Source organism: Myotis daubentonii, chromosome 3 (genome assembly GCF_963259705.1).
Source record: "Myotis daubentonii chromosome 3, mMyoDau2.1, whole genome shotgun sequence".
In the NCBI taxonomy this organism is placed as follows: Eukaryota; Metazoa; Chordata; class Mammalia; order Chiroptera; family Vespertilionidae; genus Myotis; species Myotis daubentonii.
The window spans coordinates 38710599-38736085 of record NC_081842.1 but is presented as its reverse complement, the minus strand read 5'-3'; the positions used below and the strand labels follow the sequence as shown (position 1 = coordinate 38736085).

At 38.1% G+C, this 25487-nt stretch overlaps 1 protein-coding gene across 1 annotated transcript in view; it reads right to left on the bottom strand.

Annotated features, from left to right (window-relative positions):
- LOC132229231 (calcium-activated potassium channel subunit beta-2) overlaps window positions 1-24584 on the bottom strand; it is a 32604-nt gene extending 8020 nt beyond the window's left edge. Inside the window, exons 1-3 of the mRNA XM_059685976.1 lie at window positions 24463-24584; window positions 8704-8874; window positions 5907-6102 (exon numbers count right to left, since the gene is read on the bottom strand). Coding sequence (XP_059541959.1) covers window positions 5907-6102; window positions 8704-8874; window positions 24463-24518 — 423 coding nt within the window. The 5' untranslated portion in view covers window positions 24519-24584. The remainder of the gene's footprint in view (window positions 1-5906; window positions 6103-8703; window positions 8875-24462) is intronic.
- Between the last annotated feature and the right edge of the window lie 903 nt (window positions 24585-25487).

Below are 25487 nucleotides of genomic sequence, written 5' to 3'. Positions count from 1 at the left end.
AGTATGATGAGGTAAAGAGACTTAGATTTTTAATTCAGACCTAGTTAGTGAATGTGTGACTTTGGGAAAATCATTTCATTTTCCGAGCTCAGCTTCATTATTGTGAAGGGGAGATAATAGCGGTGCTTAATACTTGGGATTTCTGCTGAAATTAAATAAGTGAGCTTCATGTAAAATATTGAGTACTTACTGCGCCTGGCACATTTTGAGCTCCTGATAAAATCTTTAGAAGTAGGGATTTAGTCAGGATTAAATGAGATAATTTTTATAAAGTTCTTAGCATAGTGCTGGGCTCAGGTTCATAGTAGACACTTAATAAATGTCGGGGCCCTGTTTTTTTTCACATTTAGATTCTCAACTACACTTAATTTTCTTCCCTTCTCCCCTTACCCTACCAATGCTGTACAGAGGAACTCAGTGAGTACAAGGTTTGCTTAGGATTCCAGAATCTCACAGCATCCAAGCTCAAATTGAAATAAAATCTAGAGCAGTGTTTCAGAACTGTGTGGACACATTTTTAGTTGTCACAGCTGGAGGGAGGAGGATGTTAGGGATCTAGTAGGTAGAGGCAGGGATGCTGCTAAACATCCTACAACATACAGGGCAGGCCCCCCCCCACACACACCACCTTCACAGAAAACAAAGATTTGACCCCAAACAGCAATAGTGTTGAGGTTGAGAAACCTTGTTCTAGATATGCATATTCTCAGGATGGAGCCCAGAAGGCTTCAGAATGAGTGACAAAATGTGGGGTGACACTGAGTTTGGAGTGGTAATTAACTGACTAATTTATGGAACTTACTCTCCACCAAAAATAGCTATCTTCTCCATGATAGACAAAATACCATATATATGGCATTATACCACATACCAAAAAAAATGGTTATATTTTCTTGTTTTGCACCAAAATTCACTTTAAATCTACTTTCAAACCAGATGGGTATGTTTTAAGAATCCCTGGTGGGTAGAAATGTTTAAACGCCCAAAGCTCTGAGAAATTCAACAACCGTAGTGAATTAACACTTAGCTGCCATTTAAGATTCCAGTGGTACCTTGTGACTAGGGGAGCCAGGGGCCTTGAGCCCACTTGCAATTGCTCCGCAAGAGGAGCCAGCGTATCAGCTTAAGCAGCTTTAGCTGTAATGTTGACGAGAGGCTGGGCACTGTGTTTTCAGGCTAAGGAAAAGGGATATATGAGAGAGTGTAAAAATTTAAAAATAAAATCCTTTTGGATATTTTCTACAAAGATACCGACAGCTTGCTTGCTTGATATCCTTTGCCTCCTGTTGTCTCAAATCAAACATTGTCAGTAGTGCCTTATGTATCTGAATAAAAATACCATTTTTTTTGGTAACTAGGGGGAAAGCTATTATTTTTAGTGAGCTTGGGGAAGGGTAATAGGAAGGAGAGATCTGCATAAAGAGTATTTTAACCCCAACTCCCAGAAATATCCTGAATATTTTTCATGCTGGATTAAGATCATGGTCTAATGGCCTGCTGACATGCAGATAACTGTATTTTCAATGTATATATTTCTGATTTTCAAAAAATATTTTTAATTGATTTTAGAGAGGAAGGGAGAGGGAGAGCAAGATAGAAACATCAATGATGAGAGAGAATCATTGATTGGCTGCCTCCTGCACGCCCCACACTGGGGTGGGAGGGGATCGAGCCCACAACCCAGGAATCGAACCATGACCTCCAGGTTCATAGGTTGACGCTCAATCACTGAGCCATGCTGGCTGGGCTATATTTCTGATTAAGGGAAGAGGACAGCTATTCAGAGAGTGAAGAACTACCAGGCCAGGAAGGGGAGTCAGTGTTTGGTGCCACCTTTCCCCTGGGAGCATCTGCTGATTCCAGGAGAGGGCTGAGAGCCTGGAAGGCTGAATGATATTTCTGACAGCCTTGCAGAGTGAGGGCCTATCAGGTGGGGCCCCTGATGACTTCCCCTCATTTACTTTGTGTTGGGACTCTTAAGGGCTGCATCATAAAAGTAATGGTAAACCTGAAGCAAACAGGGACTTCAGTTCAGACTTGACTGTCTCAACTTATGAAGTCAGAATGAGATGATCATTAATGGCTAATATCCCCAGGGGCCTGGCAGAGGCAAATGGAAATAAGTTTTGGAAAATATGACATAATTCTAGAATTAAATTATTATTATAATAATTTACAAATATGATGTCCAAAACCTAATAAAAATTAACCAGACATTATACAACATGTTAATAAAAATACCAAGAGAAAAGAATAGGCATAGAGGGGCTTCAGATATTGAAATCATCAAAATAAACATTAAAATAACTACAATTTACTTTTTTATGTCAAAGGATTTAAAAGAAAAGAATTAGAATATTACAGAAAAGTAAAAATTATGAAGTAAGACCCAAATGGGTGTTTTATGCATGAAAATTACAGTTAGAGAAATTAAGAACTCAAAGGATGGATTTAACAGTAGATTAATCAGAGCTGAGGAAAGAACTACAAATTAGAAGATAGGTCAATATCCAAGCTCAGAGAGACAAAAAGAGGGAAAATAAAAAAAAGAGAATAAAACACACAGAGGATACATTGAGAAAACCTAACATATGGCCAATTTGGATTTTAAGCAGAAGAAATGGGAGAGAATGAGAGCAGAGATAGTATTTGATGTGATAATGATGAAAAACTATCTAAAATTGACAAAGAATCTCAAGGTACAGGGAGAGAAGCCCTGAGAACACTAAGTAAGCTAAATAGAAATAAATCTGCACTTTGGCAAATAACAGTTAAATTTCAGAAAGCCAAAGAAAATAATCTTTAAAATAGATGAAGATTACCTTCAAAGAAGCAGCAACTAGCTTAAAGCTGATTTCTAAATAGTAAAAATGCTCACCAAAAGAGAATGGCATGTTTTCAGCATGCAGAAACAAAATAATGACAAACTTAGAATTTTATCCTCAGTGAATGAAATTTTTTATCGTTCTTGATTAGTCAAGATTGCAAGTTGTAATCTGTAGGCTAAACACTAAAATAATAACAATAGAACAGATAACTTTCAAGACAATAGAAGGGGAAATGGGATTATAAAAATAATCGGGTAAGGAAAGGGTGATCTTTTCATAAATGGATTTGGGCATATGGATGCTCATATTAAAAACAAACAAACAAACAAACAAACAAGCAAACAAACAAACAAAAACCCCACAGAAACTTGACTTCTACATAAGTATCAATTCCAGGCTGATTGTACTCTAAGTGTGAAAAGAGAAACCATATGCTTCTAGAAGATAACTTAGGAGAATGACTTCATGACCTCAGGGTGGGTAGACACTTTAAATAGGACGCACTGCACACACACACTAAAATAACACACCGAAAAATATAACATTTGGCTGTATTAAAATTATAAACTTCTTTCATTCAAAGACATCATTGAGAGAGTGAGAAGGCCACATAATGGGAGAAGATATTTGCAAGACATATTAATCAATGGAGGGAATATCTAGATTTAAAGAATTCCTAGAATGAATATGAAGAAGAAACACTCCAATAGAAAAATGGACCAGGGGCTTGAACAGACATTGTACAAAAGAGGATATTCAAATGGCCAGTAAGTAAATGAAAAGGCACTTGAGTCATGAGAACCTAAGGAAATATTGTCATATTAGCTAAAATTAAAATGACAAATGATACCAAGTGTTGGTGAGGATTTGGAGCAATAAACACTCTCATACCCATAGGATTGGTGAGAGGCACTTTGGAAAACCATTTGGCATTATCTCCTAAACTAAGATAAGTATACTCTATTTTCTAGATATTCCAATCCCAGGTTTATACCTGACAGAAATATGTGTGCTTGTGCACTAAGAGACAGATATGAGAATATGCCTGGCAGAATTACTAGTATTAGTAATGGTCCAAAACTGTAGAAAACTCAAAATTTCCATCAACAGTAGAATGAGTAAATAAATTGGCATGTCGATACCATGGGCTATAATACTTTAGTAAAAGTGAATGAACTACCACCAAATGGAATGACTCTAACAAATATAGCGTTATGTGAAGGAGGCCAGGCACAAAGAGAAATATTCTGTATGATTCCATTTACATCATGTTTAAAAACAGGCAAAACTAAAATATAGTGTGTAGGGATATATGCTTAGGTGATAAAACTCCAAAAAAAAAAAAAAAGTAATTGCCCTAATATCAGGACAGCTGTTATCTTTGTCAGGGGGCAGAGCCAATAGATATTGGGAGGAGGCATGAGGGTGTTTTTGTGCTGTAGGAGATGTTTTGTTTCTTTACCCTCATGGTAGTTACATGGGGATATCTGTAATAAATGCTTGAGCTGTATACTTTCACTTCTTGCATGTTTCTACATGTGTGCTGTAATTCACAGTTAAAAACAAGGTAATGGGGCAAACAAACAAACAAATGACCTATTACCATGCTGACAACAGACAAGATACTGGTCCTCAATTTTTAACTGAGACTTTCTATGGTAGGTCCAATCCCTGTGTATAGCCGTGTTTATGCATTCACAGGGCTGTAGTGATAAAATGTCAAAGCGAGGAAATGGAAAGATGTCCCACTTTCTTAATGCTTATTCAACTTTGGCCAATTTCCAATTCCGTGAAGATTTGAGAGTTTTATAGGCTTTGTTGTTACAGGTCAGCTTTGATTTAGAAATCTGACTTGAGGGAAGATGTTGAAAAACACACGCTTTGGGAGAGCTGAGCTTTATAAATTTGCAGAAAACGGCGAGGACTGGTATCGTTTGTGACTACCACAAACAAAGGAAATCAGAGCAGAGATCTTCAAAAGGCATTCCCTGAAATATTCATTGTGTTGACTCCTCAGAGATATTTGCAAGAATTCTTTTAAGTTATTGCAATAAAAACAAAATGTAGGTGTCAATATATCACAAAATAAAGCCTATGTTAGAGTATCAAACTTCAAAGCTTCAATACATACAATCTATGTCACTTAAGTGCTGGTAATTGGAATGAAAAGCTTTTACAAGAAGGACAAGAGTTCAAGAGGGCAGTGTCTGGGTCAAGAGGGCCATTTATCTTACTGGAGAGGCTTCGGGTTGTTTTGGCCTATGAGAGTACTCTGGCCTCTGAGTTACTACCATAAGCCCCAAACTAAATATGTTTAACTTCAAACTGATAATAGCTGGTTGGTTCTGCTGACACTTTACTGGTCATCCCAGACTTTAGAACTACAAATTTTATGTGCAGTTTTAATACAATACACATTTGTGGAGCACCCACCCTGTGAATGTGAGCATATCAGGGCTGGAAAATGCAGCCCCTATGGACATAACATACATGGAGAAAGACACGTAGGTACACACACTGTGACCGTGAATCAAAGGTCTGCCCTGTGCCAGGCACCGTGCTTTGCTCAGCATCTTACACTCTCTGCTCTAACCCTCACAATGACCTTGAAAGATGACCATCGTCTTTACCTTTTCAGAGATAAGGAAGCTGAGGCTCAGAGAAGTTAAGTTACATCCCCAAGACCACAGGACTCAGTGACAATGACTGTGGAAAAGCCAAATACAGCTTTACCTCATGGCTCCAGGTATATGACAAATAGCTGGTTTTCTGGCCGGTAGAACTCTGACTGAGCTGCATGTTTGCTTTGAGAGACTCAGTCCAGTTGTGTATAAATAAGGACAGGAGGTTTTCTCTCCGAAACGGAAGTAAAGGGTAAATCTGCACTACCACAGCAGGGGGGAATGATTTGTCCACGACGTGCACAGAAAATGAATGTTCCCCAAGACAGAGTCAAATAGCGAGTTCTGTGTACAGATGAGGCAGGGCCTGCTCGCTGGTGGTGCTTTCCTTTGAAATGCTGGCACAGGGTCTTCAGAGAGGGGAGCTGGGTGTGGGAGCCCTGCGCGGGTGACCTACCTTCTGATTGATTTTCATCGTCTCTTCGGTGTGGTAGAGAAGGAGCTTTTCGCCTGAAGAAGTCAGGTTGACGTACACCTGGAGGCAGGGGTACTGAGAGAGTTTCAAGCAGTCAGGGCCACAGCTGAAGGAGCAGTTAAATGTTTCTGTGATGGATGCATTCAGCAAGGTGCACTGAGATTCCTCGGTCCACACGCTACAGAGAGACGGGGAGAGTAAACACAAGGTCCAAAGCGCTCACAGCAAGGAAGGCATAATTAGAGGGGATCGTTGGTCCTTGGCCTGAAGAATCTTTTTCAAATCTATAATACAACCTAGTTGTTAAAGTTTATAGTTTTGAATAGAGCAGCTTTGGGCAAACCATCATATAAACATAGATAAATTTACCTGGCACCGAAGAACTCTTTCAATGGCTCGCATTGGTTATAGTGTAATATTTTCCAATGCTCGGTTTCAGTTATTTTTTCCTATCTCAGATTCACTGATAAGCATAAAACATCTTATGACATCAAACCTGCACTCACTTGTATTACCTTGCAAGCAGCTTCCTGCCACGCCCAGTCCTCATCTCTGCAAAGCCTGCCCAGTTTGTAGCAGAGAAGGTATAAGGGGAGAAGAGGAGGGAAGATGACAAAGGGATGGAGGGGGTTTGAGGTCCAATTCGACACATGGAGGGACAGGAATACATTTCTCTAAGGCCTTTCTAATAAGGCAGGAAAGATAGCTCCACCAGTTGTACCAAGAGCAATCATTTGGGTATCCCTTTTCACCCTAACTCAGTGATTCCCAAAGTGGGCGCTACTTTCTATTCTGAGTTCAATAAATAGTTTCATAATTTCAAACTTCAATGTTTCTAATTTACACCTTTCTTTACTATATTTTACGAAAAAGGTAGAAACATTAATACATATATCTTTCTGTTTAATTGCTATTAAAATTAAAAAAAAATTAATTTCCAGGGGGCGCTGAGTAATATTTTTTCTGGAAAGGGGGCGGTAGGCCAAATAAGTTTGGGAACCACTGCCCTAACTGGTGTTTTATATGCATTATTCCCTCTTATCCTCCCAACAACTCTGTACATTGGCTATTAATTCCCTTTGAAGGCGAGTGAACTGAGGGCCAGAGAAAACAGGTAGCATGTGAAGACATGCAGCTAGTGAGCGATGGAGACTGTGATTCCACTCAATCCTGATTTCCCCAAGGCCCAGACTGGTTCCGTGGCGCTGTGCTGTGGAGAAGAGGACAAATGTCCTCTGGGACCTCTCAGTTAGAAAAAACAAACCAAACCAACAACTTCCAGCTGCTCATTGGCCAGCATTTCATTCTAAAGTCTTTAAAAGTATCTGATCAAGAGTCACATTTGCGACCAGGAAGAAACACACCAGCAATCAAGAGTTTGTTTCTGGGAATAAGCCGATAACCATCATGAACAGAAGACAGCTGTTTTCTTTGCAGATGGGTACCCCTTCTTTTTGCAGAACATGTGTTGACAGGGCCGCCCTTGTCACGTCCAGTTTTATGCCAGAGGCAGCATAGTAGCCCTGACCCCACTCTGGTGTGGCTAATTGTATTTTCCTAGGACCTGGGTTGTCAGAGTTTGCTTATCCAGGGAGGAAAGAGTCTTTGATGGCTCCAAGCAGATGTGAGGATCTGAAAGTGGTTTTGGAACCAGTGAACACTGGGAGCCCGAGGCAGCAATCAGCACTTTCATTGAGAAGGAGACAGCTGAAGGCATCTGAGAAATAGAGCACAGCAGCCACAAATGGGAAAGAAGATGCCTTAATTTTAGCAAATTACTGTGTTTCAGCTAGAGCTTGCTTCTATGTGAAAGTATTAATTTAGGTGGAGAATTGAATGCCACAAAATCTTTTGATTCTTTTTTGGATTGAAACCTCAGTTTTTCGTTTGAAAGACTCTCATCTCTTTAAGCTGAACCACTGTGAGATTTTCCCTATTTGTTCGAGCAATGCTGGGCTCTCCTATGCTCAAAGTGTCCAATTTATGGGCCGAGTTAGCTAGAGATGCTGTGGCTTACTCAGGGGAGAATACACATGCTATTTCAGTATTTAACTGCTTCCCTATCTATTCAGTAAACCATGGGCACATATTAACATGAAAAGGGTTCAAAATCTGTAATTTTTTTTAAGTTGGTGCACAGCAGTGTTTCTCAGCCTTGACAGCATATTAGAATTACCTGGAGAAATTTAAAAGATACTGATAACTGGTTTCCACTCTAGGCCAATTAAATATGACCTCTGGGATGATGGTGGTGGGGAATGAGATCAGTATTTTAAAAAGTTTCTCAGGAAGTTTAAATGTGCAGTTGAGATCACTGATGTGTGGGGTGATGGAGGAGTGGGGTAGGGGAGGGAAGGAGGAATGAGAATGGAGAATGAACAGAAGTGTGAAGAGGCAAGAACAGGGTCCCTGGAATTAGTGGGATGTGGGTTTGAATCTTGGCTCTGCCATATGCTAGAGCTGTGTGGTGCTGGGCAAATTATTTCTATCCTGAGCCTCAGTTTTGCCATTTTTATGATGCGTATATTCATATTTACCTTATAAAATTGTTATGAGAATTAAACAAGTAACCTGTGGATCCTGATACATAGTAGGAAGTTTATACACAGAGCTATTTCATCATTATTATTAGACAACATTATTGAAAAATATTATGTTCAAGGCTTAAAGTTCTTATTAGTAAAGAAGGGCAGGAAGAGGATCTGAGGTTGATAATCTGTGGGGGAAGAGGGAGAAGGAGGAGACAAAGACAAGTGACCCAACCAGCTAATGGTGTTACCTCTGCATGTATGAGCGCAGGAGTGTGATTCCCAGCAGAAAGTACATCATGATCGAGCACACCATCATGGTCAGTCCCAGGAGAATGGCCCGGTCCTCTCCTGCTTTCAGTGCTGTGACAGTTTTCCTTTTGTCCAAGAGGTCGTGGTCCCTGATTTTTTGGTAAATATTTCTGAGGTTGAAAATAATAAAGTCTTATATGAGATTTACAGTTACCAGAGAGTAGCTACGTCACTGCCCATGCCTTCTTAGGTCAGGGAGGTCAAGAGGAGCCCCTCCAAACCTGCCTGAGTGCAATTAGATCCCAGTGTGTGCCCATTGCCACCCAACACACACACACACACACACACACACACACACACACACACACACACACACACCAATCCTGAGCAGAAACAAGTAGCCCAACTTTCCTCTTCTTTTCTCTCATGGGACAACTGCATTATTTGACCATTTGCTGATAAAATATAGACAGTTTGATAAAAAAAATCTCAGGAGCATATTCAAAACAACAATAAAATTATAAGTGTTTTAAAAATATAAATTATTATAATGTATACCAAGAATTTTTCTTTAAAGAAAAAAAAGAAGCCCTTCTTTACTTGGGCCCATGTCTACCTGCAAATACTTTTTCCTTCTCTCTAAATCTAAAGAAAGGAAACAATCCTCTCAACCGTAACATAATGCTTTGGGTTTGTTCCTTTGCCATTTAACCTCCAGCTGATCATCACTGATATTTTTATACTCTCTCAATACATAATGGAACTTTAATTCAGAATCTGTCAACTTCACACTTTATTTCCCATCAGCAGTAAAATACAGAAGTTATTTTGGTTAACATTTTCCTCAAGATTAGGGTTGCTTAGGGTTATGTTGGCTTAAGATTTATAAGCAATGTTGAGATGTGGAGTGGTGAATCAGCCTTCTTATATGTGTAAACCATTGAATGAGTTTAGAAAAATGTTAGTCAAATTAAGGCAAGACTCTATAACTTTGGATAGTTATTACTATTATTTTTGTCACTTATCATACAGCAGCAATATTGGGTCTGAAAGAACATGAAATTAGAGTAAAATGATTTCCTGAATTCAAAACTTGACTTCACTGCTTACTAACTCTGTGATCAATGACAAGTTCCTCAGCCTTCTGATTCTCAGGTTCCTGGAATGTGAAAATGATGTGTAAACTGCATTGTAATGGTTAAATGAGATGCATAAGTAAGTTATCCAATAGAATAATTAGCATTATGTATATGTTCCCTTTGAAAAATGGGGTGAGAGTTTGGGTTCATGACAGCCTCAGAACATCCTAAAATTACTATTCTCCAAAGAATTTTTAAATAACTGAATGGCCAAAAAAACCCACAAAAAACCCCAAAACATAAAAAAACTCATCAGTAGAGCATTGGATTTGAAACAGGCCTGGAAGAAAAGGCAGAAAAGAAGTAAGAAATTGCTGGGGGTGCTTGGAGAGATATGTGAGAAGAATAGGAAAGAAGGCAATGCTCAGGGATTCCATCAAGGCAGGTGGCCAAGGAGCAGTATGAGATCTCGTTTAGTTTCTATTTTGAGATGGGAGCTCTGAATCATAGGGGTGTGGGAGTTGGGGAGTTGTAGGTCTTTAGGGCCTGGAAAGGGAGAGAACACATAGAAGACTGAAATGGAGAAAGAAACTTTTTTTTTTTTTTTTTAGCTTCAGGCAATAAAACAACATACACAAGAATAACTTCAGATTTTTCTTTAACATTTTTATCATTAGTAATTCTTGTTGTTTAAAAAAGAAACAAGAGTAGAGTTCAGTATAGAACCCTAGCAGGAGAGGGAAGAGATGTCTGGTATTTGTGCAGGTGTGTGTATATTCAATTGTGTGAATATTCATTTAACTCTGTGCTCCAGGATGGCCTTACTAGTGTTTATGGCAGGCATCTGTTCTACTGGCTGCTACATTTTGGGCTGGTTGTTAAATATTTTGATTCCTGATAGAAGCATGAGGTTGTTTATATACTTAATGTATTTCCAAAAGGTTTTAGGGTATAGTATTTATTAATCTGGTTATTAGATGTAAAATCAACCAATTAGCTTACTATTATTTTAAAGTTCTCTTTATGAGATAGTTTATACAAATCTTACTCTTTCCTGGAGGAATGGGCCCATCATGGGAAGAGAATAATAGAGAGGCCTTTGATCTTCATCTTTTCATGGCTGCATCCTTCCTGGCTCCTGCCCTCACTCACTCTGGCCATTCATTATCCTCATTGCCAGAAACATGGAGAGACCCTATTGTTCATTATTCTCAGGTTCCCAAGCCCACTGCTCCTGGACTAGCTAACCCCCCACCCTCCAATATTTCCCACTGTTTTCTGAGATTTTCTTTAGAAAATGTAGGGTTTATATCAAAGCTCTTTAAACTTGACCCTTTATGAACTGGAATAAAAAAATAGAAAAAAAGAAAAAGAAAATCAGTGCCCATTAGCAGCTAAAGCTCTTGAGCAGGCAAATTTCTGAAACAAGAAGAGACAGACTGAATCTGACTTTAAAGTCCTTCTGTGAAATCATAATATGATGTTACTTTGCTATTGTTCATCAAAATGTAGTTAATTCTGATGGCTGCCATTGAGAGTTGCATTTTTTGCAGATGGAAGCCAGCAAGGAGGGAGCAGTAGTCTCAGTTCCAGTGTTAGGCTGTTAGACAACATCACTTATGTCAGTCTATCCTCATAAAAAAGATGAAGTGTAATCAGTCAGGAATGTCACTGGAACAAGAGCATATAAAAATGATTCAAGTGGGTAATTTACAAATCACAATTTGAAAATGGCTAACAAATGTCTTCATATACTCTGGAATGTGTAGCGAAGCAGGAAAATGATTGATTTCCACACAGGCCAGACACATCTGGAAAATTAGGATATTACTCAGCAAAACAAAAGTGGGCGAGTGGGGTGAAATTCATAAAATTCATTAATAAGTTATTATTGAATTAATGAATAAATCATGGAATGAATGATTTAGGAAAACAGAGTTCATTTTAAATCCACAAATTTATCTTGAGTGCTGGCAACCTCTAGTTACTGGTGATATGGCCACTAACCAAGAGGAAGACAGACATGAAAAAAAATCAACACAGGGTAGTCAAGTCAATGATGGAGCTATTCACAGAGTGAGTACAGAAGAGGAGTAATTTCCTCAGCCTGAGGGAGCAGAGCAGGGACAAGTATTGAGATCATGGGAAGCTAGTGAAGGAGTGATGGCTTCAACAGAATCTTCAAAGTTGAATCAGGGTTAACCAAATGAGACAGGGAGTCAAGAGTATTTTAGACAGAAGGAATCACATGAACAAATAGATGAAGATTTGCAGCTGCATGGTGGCTGTCAGAAACTACAAGCATTTTCATGTTACTGGAATGAGTATGGAATGGGGAAACAGGGCAGTTAAGTTTGGAAAGGTAGTAGGACATAAGAGTTCTGTAATTCATTCTAAAGAGTTTGGCCCTTATCCCTGTAGTTTAATGGAAAGCTGTGTGTGACATGAGGGTGACATAATAAGAATTGAGTTTCAGAATGATCATTCTGGCTGTAATGTGGAGAAACAGTGGATTAGAAATGGAATAAGTCTTAAATCAGAAATAAGAATTAAAAGATTGTTCCTGTTGTATAGGCAAAGGATTATGAGGATCTAGGATCAAGGTAGGCTAGATGGGGAAAAACGAGGTATGGAGAAAGATCTGGGGGATAAAACTTCAGGATCTGGTGATCAATAGAATATAGGCGATGATTATGAAGTAAGAAAAAGGATGTAGTTCAGATTTATGCCAAGAACTTAGCTTAGATGACTGGGGAATTGGCAGTGGGTATTAAAGCAGGAAACCTTATTTTCCTACTTATCAGGGCTCCGAAGAGAGGACTTTTACCCTGGTAAAAAGGGAGAGGTTGATTGTACATTTATAGATTCTCTCCCCCACAAACATAGTGTCCTGAGCTCAGGTGGAGAGGAATGACTAATTGATTGGTGAGATGGGCCAGAGTCTGACAGTCAGGGGTCAATCCTATCTTTTGGGTGAGTTTGAAGCACAATTTTTTTCATCCTTTGGACTTGCCTTTGTTCAATCAGGCCTGGTGTGAACTTCCTATCTCCCGGTAGTAAGTTCTAGTTGGAGACGGGAATGTTCACAGCCCGAGACTAAGTGGATTAGTGAGGTGGTCCGTCCTATCCCAAGTTGTCCTCAATGCTAGGGAGAAGTCCAATGGTGTAATTTGGGCTTCAAGCCTAAATATCATCCTTAATAGTAGGAAGCCTTGTACTTTGGGAGTTACTGTGCCACTACTAACAGCGAATATTTTATCTCCCTTGTGCTCTTTGTAACTATTCTCTGTGAATCTACTTAAAAGAGGGTTTGGGAGAAATAAGGGAAGGAAGGCCAATGTAGTTCACTAAAGTTGAGATCTCAGGAAGAAGAATGAGTCTGGGGCATGACTACAAATTCAGTTTCAAATATGGGGATGTCCAATAGTAGGTAAAAAGGAGGAAATTGGATTTATAAGTATGAAGCAGATCTAACCTTGGTGTGTGTTGGCAAAGCAGTATGTTTAAACTCTGATGGGGCAGTCTTGGCTTCATGGTTCCTGGTGAGCCATGAATTAGTATGGTGGAAACACATGTTTACAATAACAAATAGTAGATCTGTACACTTTTCTACATATATAAGCAACATTTTGCCCAAATCCTTTTGTAGCATATGAATTATTGATAAGTCTACAAGGCAAAGCCAAACATAACAAAATATTTTCCATAAAAATGTTTTTAATTGTCCAGTAAAGCTTCATTTTTATCCCAAGCAATAGTCAACACAGTACAATTTTATTTCAAGCTCCATATTTGGATAGTTTCTTAAACTTTGATATTAGGTCTATAGCTCATAAGCAAAATATTTATGAGGCTATATACATACAAACATGGATATAAAGAGTAAAATGTGCAAAAAATATTTTTCTCCTATCTTTATCCCATTTAAATTAAGATTCTCTGGGTATTTAGTCTGCAGGAGAAAAGTATTCAGGTAAAAGTACACAGGGTAAAGATCATTCATTAATTCATTTGTCAATGTTTTTTAAGTCTTCATAGCACACTGTGCTAAGTTCTGGGATACAAAGTGAATAAAACATATCCTGAGGGAACTGGGGAGATACCAATAATTATGTGCATTGCAATGAGGCTGATTAGAGAGGAGTACAAGAGGGAAGCAGGTCAGTATATTGGGGGTGGATTTGCCAAGGGAGCAGATACTGAAAGGCTAATGCACCAAGATGAGTCAATTCACCAATTTATTGAAGGATTACTTTGCTACATGAATAATTGGCCCACTTTATCACATTTACAGATGTAATAAAGTCATTTTAAGAAGTGTTGTTATACTAGTAAATTAATATGAGTGCATTTTTCTTATAAATATTTTAAGGCTATATTTCAAAAATACACTCAATTATAAAGTATATTCTTATGAACATATTCTTTTTACCAGTATTTTAAGATCTGTTTGATTTTTTAAAAAGCTGGTTTCTGGAGGCTTAGTCTTTTTATAAATATGTGCTTATGAATATATTCAAAGATGCATCTTTCTTGAATAGGTGTCTGAATATATTCTTCTAATAAATGTAATAAAAGTTTAATATTTCCTATGGGAGCCTTTCAGTGTATATTTATTTTTAAAAATTATTTTTAGAGTCATTTTCTATTTTGCTAACATTTTAGCATCACTGAGATCCTTATGGAAAATTTCACATTATGATTATTTTGATATATTTGTCAGCTTTATCAATTTACCCACATTTGTTTCTTTTAACCATTCATAAGGTTACAGTAATTGATTTTGGATGGACATTTTTAATAGCTTTTTGAAGATTCATGAAGTTTAATTTACTCGGTTTTTATTTTGTCTTTATAACATCATTTTATGAAATGCTTAATGTGTCTTTGCTCTAGTCCTGTTATTTTAATAGGAGGGATCTAGGCAAAAATGGTGAGACTCTCTGCTGGGGCAAAATTGAAGAGAATCAGATCAGCATAATGAACAGTCTAACCTGCTGATCCTAGAGCGAGGCAGCCTAGGGGCAGAGTGGAGGGGAAACTGAAGATCAGAGAGAGCAGTAGGGCATGACTGGGGTGGGGGTAAGGAGGAAAGACCAGGGGACTGGGAGAAGGGAAGACAAGAAGCAAAGGGTGTCCAGGACACAGGGAAGGAAAGACAGAGGGACAGAGAGCTAGAGGGACAGTGGCTGCAGACACTGAGAGACAGAGGGGCAGAGTCTGAAGGCCCCAAATCTGGAACCCTTGCAACCTTTTTGGTCCCTGCTAACCCACTGAACTATGTGGAGTTAGAGTGATCATACAAATTTTTTGGGTCATTGCAAATTTGATAAATTCATCAAAATGATTAACTGGCAAATGAATATTTTTGGCATATTGGCTTCAGGCAAATTGGCTGCCACTGTATTGGGCATTCCATGAAGGGTTAATGGTGGTAGGTAAATTGACCCAGGGCTGTGATTAAATCAGCATGAAGGTGGTTTAGAAGGCTGCCAGTTGGAGGCCATAACTTGGTTTAAACAGGGATGGTTCAGGTCCTGTGACAGGCAGGACTGAGCCTCCAATGAGCAAACAATTGAGAAGAGGAAGAAAATCCAGGCAGATTGTGAGGGAGTTGGGGTAGATGAGTATGGTTGGATTCCAGGATCTGGTGGGTGAGGGATAAGAAGAGGCCAGAGATAAAGGGTCTTGTGTGTTTTCTGAAGTTAGAGGAGCAATTAAAATAATCTAAGCAAGGAAGTGGTGTGATTAGATTTGTACTTTAGAAAGATTAGACTTGTACTCATGTTAGTGTGATTGGTTGCTCAGAAAGCTTTACGTTTGAATGCAAAGAGACTGATTCTGAAATTCTCCCTGCATTTCAGGTGTCAGGTAAAGAGGAGTTGGAAAAAAGCAGGGTGTAGGGGATGAAGATCTAGATCTAGGCATCATTTGTGTCCAGAAGTAACAATTAACACTGGGTTTTAATGAGGCTTTCTAGGCAGTCAGAGGAACAAAAGACAGCGAGGGTATGATAGCACAGAGAGGCAGGAAGACAGGGCTGCAAAGGGTCCCGAAGTTGTAGGGAGGTGAGGGGGTACCTAGCAGGTGTAGAAAAGAGAAATAGGAAAGATGTGATCAGAAGTGAAGAATTATGCATATCTGAAATTACTCGGCAGAAAGCGCTTCAGAAACTTACACATAATACTTAACATAATGAATATCTATTATTTATGCCTCTCCGGCCCACTGAGTACAGAACTGCTCAAGAGTTGGAGTCAGACCACATTCATCTTTGTAAGTTCAATCTTTTCCATTTATTAGGCTCACAACATATGTTCCTTTTATCTGGGCTAGAAATGGCTACAAATATGTGAGATAGCCAGCACAGGGAGGCTAAGTGGTCAATTGAACCAAACAAATCAGAGAACCCTGGCTGGAACAGGCTCCTGACTTCTGGCTTCCTATCGGTGCCCATTGGACTCTACCACCGGCAAAGTTAGTATTCCTTCTAGAAAAACTTCAAGCTTTTCAGGCAAAAAGAGATCTAGTTTCCAGACTTCAAGGAAAAGTGCCTTCTGTTCTGTCCCATGAGGATGAATCTGCAGGGCAATGAATTGAGAAGTGCCAGCTGAGCTGAAACGAGCAGAGTTGCTATGCATTTCTGCCCCAGGAACACTCAACCTGTTATCCCATATGCCAGAGTTGGGAGTGGCATCGATTAAAATAGCCGTTGGTTTGCCCTCTGTTCACCAAAGCCTTCCATATTTTTTGAGATGGGTTTCTCATATGTATATCCTAATAAACTGATAAAAGATGAGAATCTTTTATTAGTTTCAGATTTTATTGTGTGTTTTATCCTTGAGCTAGTAGGTATTTATTTATATGGTCCAATTTGAATAGTTTTATTGCTTTTCTGTTTTCAGTCTTTTAAAGTGTACATTCCATTGGGGGGAATGTGCTTTTGAGTTTGGGAACAAATGACAGTCACACCTAATACTGTCATTAACATGAGGGCTTTTGCCCATGAACTTAATGTTATTAATTGTCAAGGAAGATTATAATATTATTTTATGGATAAGAGATTATGGGTGAGAGCAAGATTATAGAAACAAAAGTAAAAGGTGATTCTTTTTAGTCAGGTCTTTAATTTATCAGATCACATAATTTCCCAATGGTATCTTAATTTCTAATTCTTATTTATTTTTACCTGATCTATTAGCATATTAAATTTTATAAAGGTCTTTCGTAAAAAATATAAAAGAAGGCAGAAAATTATGTGAATTATTCAGATAATTTAGACTATCTCTATAACCTAAAGAGCCTTTGAGGAGTATTACCTTTATATTGACCACATTATTTGGCTCTAGTGCAACAATGGTAGAAATAAATAACAAAAAATAGAGTGACTCTATACATGAAATAAAAATATAGTTCCCCAAAACTCATGGGTCATAGAATAAAACATGATAAATTAGGATGTATTTAGAACTTAATGATAAGAAAAACACTTTAGAGTAACTAGTGTCATGAAACTAAAGAAATACATAAATAGAAATATATAATCATAAATGTTTATATTAGATAAGAAGAAAGCTGGAAAATTAATGTGCCAGGCATCCAACTTAGCAAATCAAAATAAAGTGTAAAAAAAGGAAATAAGAAACATTAGCAGAAATAAAATAGAAGATAAGACAATACTAGGAAATCAATGAATTCAAAGGTTATTTTTTATTGACGACTAATGAAATAGATAAACCTCTGACAAGACTGATCAATAAAAAAATATAGAAGTCCCACATAAATATCAGGAATTAAAAAAACCATAAGCACAGATACAGAATAGATTACAAACATAATAGAGGATGTTAGAAATAATTATAGCAAGATACTTGAAAACTTTGATATACAATTTGCTAAAATATGTAGTAAATTCTTATAAATATATAACTAACAAGTGGATTCAGAAGCAATTAGAAAATCAAAATAGTTATAAATCATTAAAGAAATTAAAATATCTTTATAATGGAAATACTGGGCTCTGATATTTATAGGTGAGTTTTAACTATATTATACAAACCATTCCAGAGGGTAGAACAAGATGGGATGCAACCCAGTCTATTATGAGGTTAGTAAAATTTGACACAAAACCCAAATCAGACAAAAAGAAAAACTGCAGATCAATTTTATTCATAAACATAAATGCAAAAATTTTAAAAACAAGATAGTTCACCAAATCTAGCAATATATTAAAGTGAAAATGCATCATGATCAAGTTGGGCTATCCCAGGAATATAATGTCATAATTTCATTATCTATTTATGTAATATATTACATAAATCTTTTAAAGGACTACTATCATAGGATAATATAATAAATGTAGAGAAACATATTTGATAAAATTTGATATGTATTCATGATAAAAATTCTTATCAAATTAAAAATAAAAACATTCTTTCTGTGATAAAAAACATAGATAAAATACTTATATTAAAGTTTATACTTAATAGTGAAATGTCTAAAGAATCTACTTTATGAACAGGAACAAAGCAAAGATGTTTACTATTACCTGTTTTATTCATGATTTACAAGCTAGTCTAATGAAGCAAAGAGTGGTATATGGCATATTTACTGATAAATAAGAGACAAAAATGTATTATTTACTAATGATATAATTATGAAGAAAATACAAAAGAATACATATAAATTATTAAAATTAATAACAAACTTTAGCATAGCTGAAACAAAATGTTAATAATACCACTTGCCTTTCCATATACCTGCAAAAGTAGAAAATATAATTTAAACATTAAAAAAAAGAAGGTACTTAGGAATAAATCTAATTAGTTATGTGCAAATTCTCTTTGTAAAAATTATAAAACTTTATTGGGAGATATTAGGGAAGACAAATTAATGTAGAGCTCAATCATATTCATTGAGAGAAACACTTGGTGACATGATGCAAATCTACCATAATTAAGTAAAAGATTAATAAAATTCCAATAAAAATTATCAAGAGGTTTTTTTTTTGGAAAGTGGGTTTGACAAGTTGATTCTAAATTTGTGTGAAAGTGCAAATGTCTAAGGATAGCAAATATACTCCTGATTACAAAAAACAAGGTGGGTGACCTGACCTATCAGATAGCAAGATGTATTGTAATGCTAAAGTGTGTAAGTTCAAGTGTGGTGTTTGTCTGAGGTAGACAAAATTAAATAGAATAGAGGTCCAGGAATATATTCACGTGTATATAGAAACCTAATGAAAAATGCATGTGTGCTTTTAGATAATTGGGGAAAAGATAAACTATCCAGTAAAATGTACTGGGACAATTGTTTATTCATATAGAAAAATAGATTGGATGCCTATTTCACAACACATACAAAGTCAACTTCAGATGATTTAAGACTTAACTATGAAAGGCAAACTTACAAAATATTAAGAAAACACTACAAGAGCATATCCTTTGGAATGTGGAGTTGGAAGAGATTTCAAAATGTTTAAAAACTTGTTACGTTAGAACACATTAAAATGAAGAACATATGTTCATGAAAAACATCGTAAAGAAAATGAAAACACAGGTCATAAACTAGGAGAAGCTATTTGCATGCAACAGACAGACAAAGGGTTAATATAGACTTTTATAAAGAATTCATACAAATCAATAAGAAAAGGACTAACAATCCTGTAGAAAAATGGGCCATATTCTTGAACAGGCACTTGGCAGAAAAGAACTGGAAAAATAGGTTCAGTCTTATTACTAATCTGAGAAATGCGATTTGAAAGCACAATACCATCTGAATTGATGAAAATTAAACATCTGAAAACTCTAGGCAAGGCTGTAGGGCAGTAGCACCACATATATAGCTGCTCTGGAAAGCAATGGCATTACCTGGTAAAGTGGAAACGGCATACTTTTGAACCAAACATTCCCAAGTTAGGTATATAGCCTAAGAAGTGCTTGTACATGTACAAGGGGACATTAACAAAAAGCATTATAGCAGCATTGCTGGTGGAAAAAGAACTGAAAATATTACAAATGTCTATTAGCACAAGATTGGATGAATACATGGCAGTACATTCATATAATGGCATACAGCATGAGAGAAAATGAGCCACGGCTACTCACATATAAATCATTGAAACATCATGTTTGGTGAAAAAAATGAGTTGCAGAATAATTCACATGGTATGATTCCATTTATATAAAGTTTCCAAACATTCGGAAGTAAACAACATATTGTTTAAGGATTCAAATGTGACAGACTCATGAAGAAAGGCATGGGAATGGTAAACACAAAGTTCAGGATGGTGGTTATCTTTGGATGGGGGCTGGGATAGGAAGAAGGATGCTTTTAGAAAAGCACCCTCAAGAGTTTCAAAAATCCTGATTGTTTTGTTTTTTACCCTTAATGAAGGGTACTCAGATGTTTATTATATTATCACTAGAGGCCCGGTGCACAAATTCGTGCACGAGTGGGGTCCCTTGGCTTGGCTGGCAATCAGGGCCAATCGAGGCCAGCTGGCCAGAGGGAGGGACCATGGGAAGTTGGCTGGCTGGCCCTGGGAGGGACTGTGGGAGGTTGGCCAGCTGAGGGAGGTTGGCTGTGGTCAGTGAGCATCATAGCTACTGGTGTCATCCAGTCATCTGGTCATAAGGGTCGCTTAGGCTTATATATACATATATACTAGAGGCCCGGTGCATGAAATTCATGTACTGAGGGGGGGTGTCCCTCAGCCCAGCCTGCACCCTCTCCAATCTGGGACCCCTTGAGGGATGTCTGACTGCCCGTTGAGGCCCGATCCCACAGGGATCCAGGACTGCTGGCTCCCAACTGCTTGCCTGCCTGCCCGATTGCCCCTAACTGCTTCTGTCTGCCAGCCTGGTCACCCCCTAACCACTCCCCTGACAGCCTGATTGACGCCTAATTGCTCCCCTGCCAGCACGATCACCCCCAACTGCCCTCCCTCCCCTGCAGGCCATCTTGTGGCCACATAGGGGTGGCCATCTTGTGTGTTGGAGTGATGGTCAATTTGCATACTGGTCGTGACTAATTAGCCATGACTAATTAGCATATCTGGACTAATTAGCATATTCCTCTCTTATTATATAGGATAGATTCTTGATATATTAACATGTGGTATGTATTCCTTCATATAAGTTCAATATTTAATAAAATAATTTGAAGAATAATTGATAAACACTCAGCCTTTGTCTTCTTAGCAAATAAACCCTTTCTTCTAATTCTAAATTAGTTATTGCTGCTGCTGTTTATTTTGCCACCTGCAATTTAGAAATTGATGTAAGCTCACCTATCGAAGAAGTTTGTTCAGAAAAGGAAAAGTATTCCTTGATATTGCTGGGCCTATGAAATGGAGGATAAGGACAGAAACCCCTGTTTTGCATGTAGCAGATGATCTGAAAAAAGGACTGGCTTTGAATTAAAATAAAATAAAAAGTAAAATTGACTTCAACTTCCATGAAGCTATAAAACACTTGGTTTCAGAATTTTCGGTGGACTTTTCCTTCCACTTAGTTGCTGCACCTGTTTGTAAGCTCTTTCCTGATTTTCCACCTCTTGAGGAATCCCTGGGCAGCCAATATCCTGACAAGTTTGGCGCTGGTGTCAGGAGAGGCAGGGTGGAGTGGAGCCAAGGATTTTGGCTGCCTGGCCTCTGGGATTGTGGCTGGAGCACAGCTGGAGATGCAGGACACAGAGGCCAGGCTGGCAGAATTAGAAACTGAGGGTGGAACAATTACCCGCAGCTCTGGGCAGTGCTGCCGGGCGATCTAGTTAATTTGTTTTTGAATAATTAACTTGAGGGCTTTAATTATCGAGATTCATTATCAGCGATGATCACCTTCATTATCACCATGATTACTGCCACCAAGAGCATCTTAAGCAGAGCAGTGGATGCTGTGCAAAGTCTGTTTTGAGATGTGAATCATACCCTACAGTGAAGATGAAAATGTGGCCAAGAAAGGTACAGACAGATGCACCAACATCAAACTAGGGAGACCGGCTTAGTGGCAGATTCTGTTGCTGTATCCGTTAGCTGTTTTTTTCATTTGCTTTTGACTTTGTAGGAGAAAGCCATGCAGATTGATTTAGTAAGCCTTGGCATCCCCACCCATAAATAAAGCCTGCTGAAAGTGATTTACTTAGAGTCAATGTTTTAATTATTTTAAATCCCATAGTTACTGAAATCACTCTTTGAAAAATAAATAAATGTAGTAATTTAAGATTTTCATAAATCTTATTGGTGCATAATGAGAAACTTATTATTTGCTCCTTTTAACTTCACAAATATTGCCAATATGTCATATTCACATGTTTATTATCTCCTTCAATAATACTATTTTCAACACTCTCTTAACACAGTTTTCCTCTGAGGGTTTGGCTGTTCCCTGCTTCTACAATATCTAATGTTTGATGCTGTATAAGCTGTAGGGTGCAGGGGAGATAATATGACCTGGGTTTAAACCCTGATTCCATCATTGGTAGTTGTTGGACAGAAGTTATTTAAAATCTCTGAGCCTCCACTCCCCATAGGTAAAATGGGCATAATAGTCCCTATCTTGTAATTGAAAGAGAAAAGTTCATGTAAAACATGCAGCCCTAGCCAGTTTGTCTCAGTGGATGGAGTGTCGGCTTGCGGACTGAAGGGTCCCAGGTTCGATTCCGGTCAGGGGCATGTACCTTGGTTGTGGGCACATCCCCAGTGAGGAGTGTGCAGGAGGCAGCTGATCGATGTTTCTCTCTCATCGATGTTTCTAACTATTTCTCTCCCTTCCTCTCTGTAAAAAATCAATAGAATATATTTTTAAAAAAACATGCAGTACATAGTAATTGTTTGTAAACTGTAATCCTTTTGTTGTAAGAAAAGATATGCACAGCAAAATGTATCTAAGAAATTTTTTTGATGAGAATAAATGGAAGGTGAAACAAAGACATCTGACTTCACCTGCTCCAATGAAGCCTTCAAAATCTCAGGAGGGCCGGTCACTCGTAGCCACAATATTCCTGTAGGGCAACAAAATCTCTGCCCTTCCGCACCATCACTGGGAGTGCACATTTTTTTTTTCTTTTTAAGGAAATGAGGAAATTACATGTAAAAGATGGAACTTTGAAATGACACATGGAGTTTTAGTTGTAGAGTAAAGGTCTTGCTGAAAGATGATTCAACTTACTTGGCTTGAAAGCAAATGAAAAAATGACTTGATTAAGCATTGAGAAGCATGTGAAAATCTAGAGATGAACAAAGACAGTACATTTTCAGTTGATCTGCTTGTATTATGATGAACACTGGGAGTTTTTCAAACTTTGTTCAAACACTAGTTGTCTTCTGGTCTGTAATTTTACTTTAACATCATATCATTATTTTTTTCCATAATTAAGATAGTATATTACAAAGCATTTGGGAAATGGAGAATTTGAAAAACATGGTTTCCCTTCCATGCTTGTCCTTATGTATATATGTTTTGTGGCTGTAATCATTGTTTGTAATTTTCCAACCTAATTTTTAGTTAATATTATGACAAAACAGTTTTAAATGCTAAGTGCTATATTTATTAGATTTTATGATTTATTTAACAGGTTTTCTATTGTGCATATTAAAATTGCTTCCCAATTTTTGCTGTAACATATAATTACTGTGGACAGTTTTGCTTTCAGAATTTTTAAAGGCTTTTATCTGTATGGAAGTGCCGATTTAAAAAATAAAAATAAAAGTGCCAGCTCTCAAAACTACATTCCAGCAAACTTCCGCCAGGTCTTTCCTCTTGAGCCCAGCACAATTCATCAATCCTGATTTCTCTCACAACCTGCAGGCAGGTGAGCTCTGCATAAGTTGCAAAAGATGGTAGAGGCAATTTGTTTAAAAGTTAGCTTTACCAAACCCTAGTAATAGTACAAGGTCAATGAGAAAGAGAGAGATCTTGCTGTAGCAACAAAGTCTAACCTATTCCAGTGCTCATTCCTCTATGAGACAAGCCATTATGTAGACTTAGTGAAAAACAAAACAACAAAACAAAACAAAACAAAAAAACTAAACTAAAAAGAAAGAGAGAGAAGCAGAAGAAAACATTTAAAACTGGCCAGAAAACTTTTATGCATGCATTTACTCCCTAAATCCATATGGGAGGGCTGGACCAAGTATGTATTTGTCACTTTATCTTATTAACACTGTTTTTGCCCCGTTTTTTCTTTACCCAGACTGTTCTGTCAAGGAATTTGAGGGCTCCATGGACTTGTCCATCCTCTTTTTATCCTCTCCAGCTTTCCTTTCCCACCCTATGTCCAGTGTCTTGAAATGTAATTTTCATTACTTCAGTTCAGAAAGTACTGAGCATTGACTATGGGCCAGGTACGGTGGTAGGTCCTGGACATTCAATGGAGAGTAAACAGAGTATGAGCTGGTCAAGAGGATGGTGGGAGGTTCTGACGGAATGCATATCTGAGATGGAGTTAGCCAAGTGATGAGTGGGTGTGCATGAGCATGTGTGAAGGTCATGTCTCAGAGGCAGGGCTTTGCAAAGCTATGTGGTGGGAGTGAGCATGGAGAGTGCACAGAGGAGGAAGGCTGCAATGCCTGAAACCCCATTCCTTCCACATAGAGCCCAGCCAACCGGAACACGTGCAAAACATAAAGCTCAGCTGTCCATGCTTTCCCGGTGGCATCCTGTCTGGGTAGTCAGTTACCTTTTCTCATCGTGTCTGTAAGATGAAGAGGTCCGGCCGCTGGTCCATATAAACATCTTAGAGGATGTGGATCCAGAGGCTCCTTTCCTTACGGTGGAAGTCCTGGAGAAATGAAGAAAAGACCTAAAAGAGGTACACACAGAAGTTCAGTCTGTTGCTTTAAATTTTGGGAACTCTGTATCAACAACAAGCAATAGCTCTCTGTGGATTGACCTTTCAATAAGCCCAGGTTTCTGATGCTGTGGGGCAGCAGGTCTCAACCTTGGCTGCACATGAAAATCAACTGGGAACTTTTTAAAAATCACTGAAGCATGCGCCCTTCCCCAGAAATGTGCATGCGATGTTTTGAAAGCTTCCCAGGTGTTTCAAATGCAGTGCTGGGGTTGAAAGCCACTGTCTTAGGGCAACACATTTTTCCAATTGAGGCCTCTAAAATGTCTCCTCCAAAATATAATTTCGGTATGATTTCACACTCGGTGGTACACTGTATATTTCCAAAATTTGGGTTCAGATTTGAATACTAACTTTTTGCTCCTTTTCTCTTCAAAATGTTTTTCTTGAAGCTGACAGCTATGAGATTTTGGGGACGTAGTAATATTTTTGTAAATGTGCTCTACTGTTGCCAAGCTGTGGGCTCATCCCCTTGCAGTTGAGTGTCTGAGGAAATCACAGCAGCAGCGGCAGCAGATACTGACTGGCTCCTAGAAGCCCGGCTTATAGGATCTAGAACAGGGGTGGGCAAACTTTTTGACTCGAGGGCCACAATGGGTTCTTAAACTGGACCGGAGGCCGGAACAAAAGCATGGATGGAGTGTTTGTGTGGACTAATATAAATTCAAAGTAAACATCATTTTTTTTTTTTTTTTTTTTTTAGTTTTATTCATTTCAAACGGCCAGATCTGGCCCGCGGGCCGTAGTTTGCCCACGGCTGATCTAGAATCAAGATATCAGAGGGATGTCGTGTTCTTTTGGTTATAACTTGATTTAGGGATAAGTTCTTTTATCTCCAAGCATAGCAATAAAAA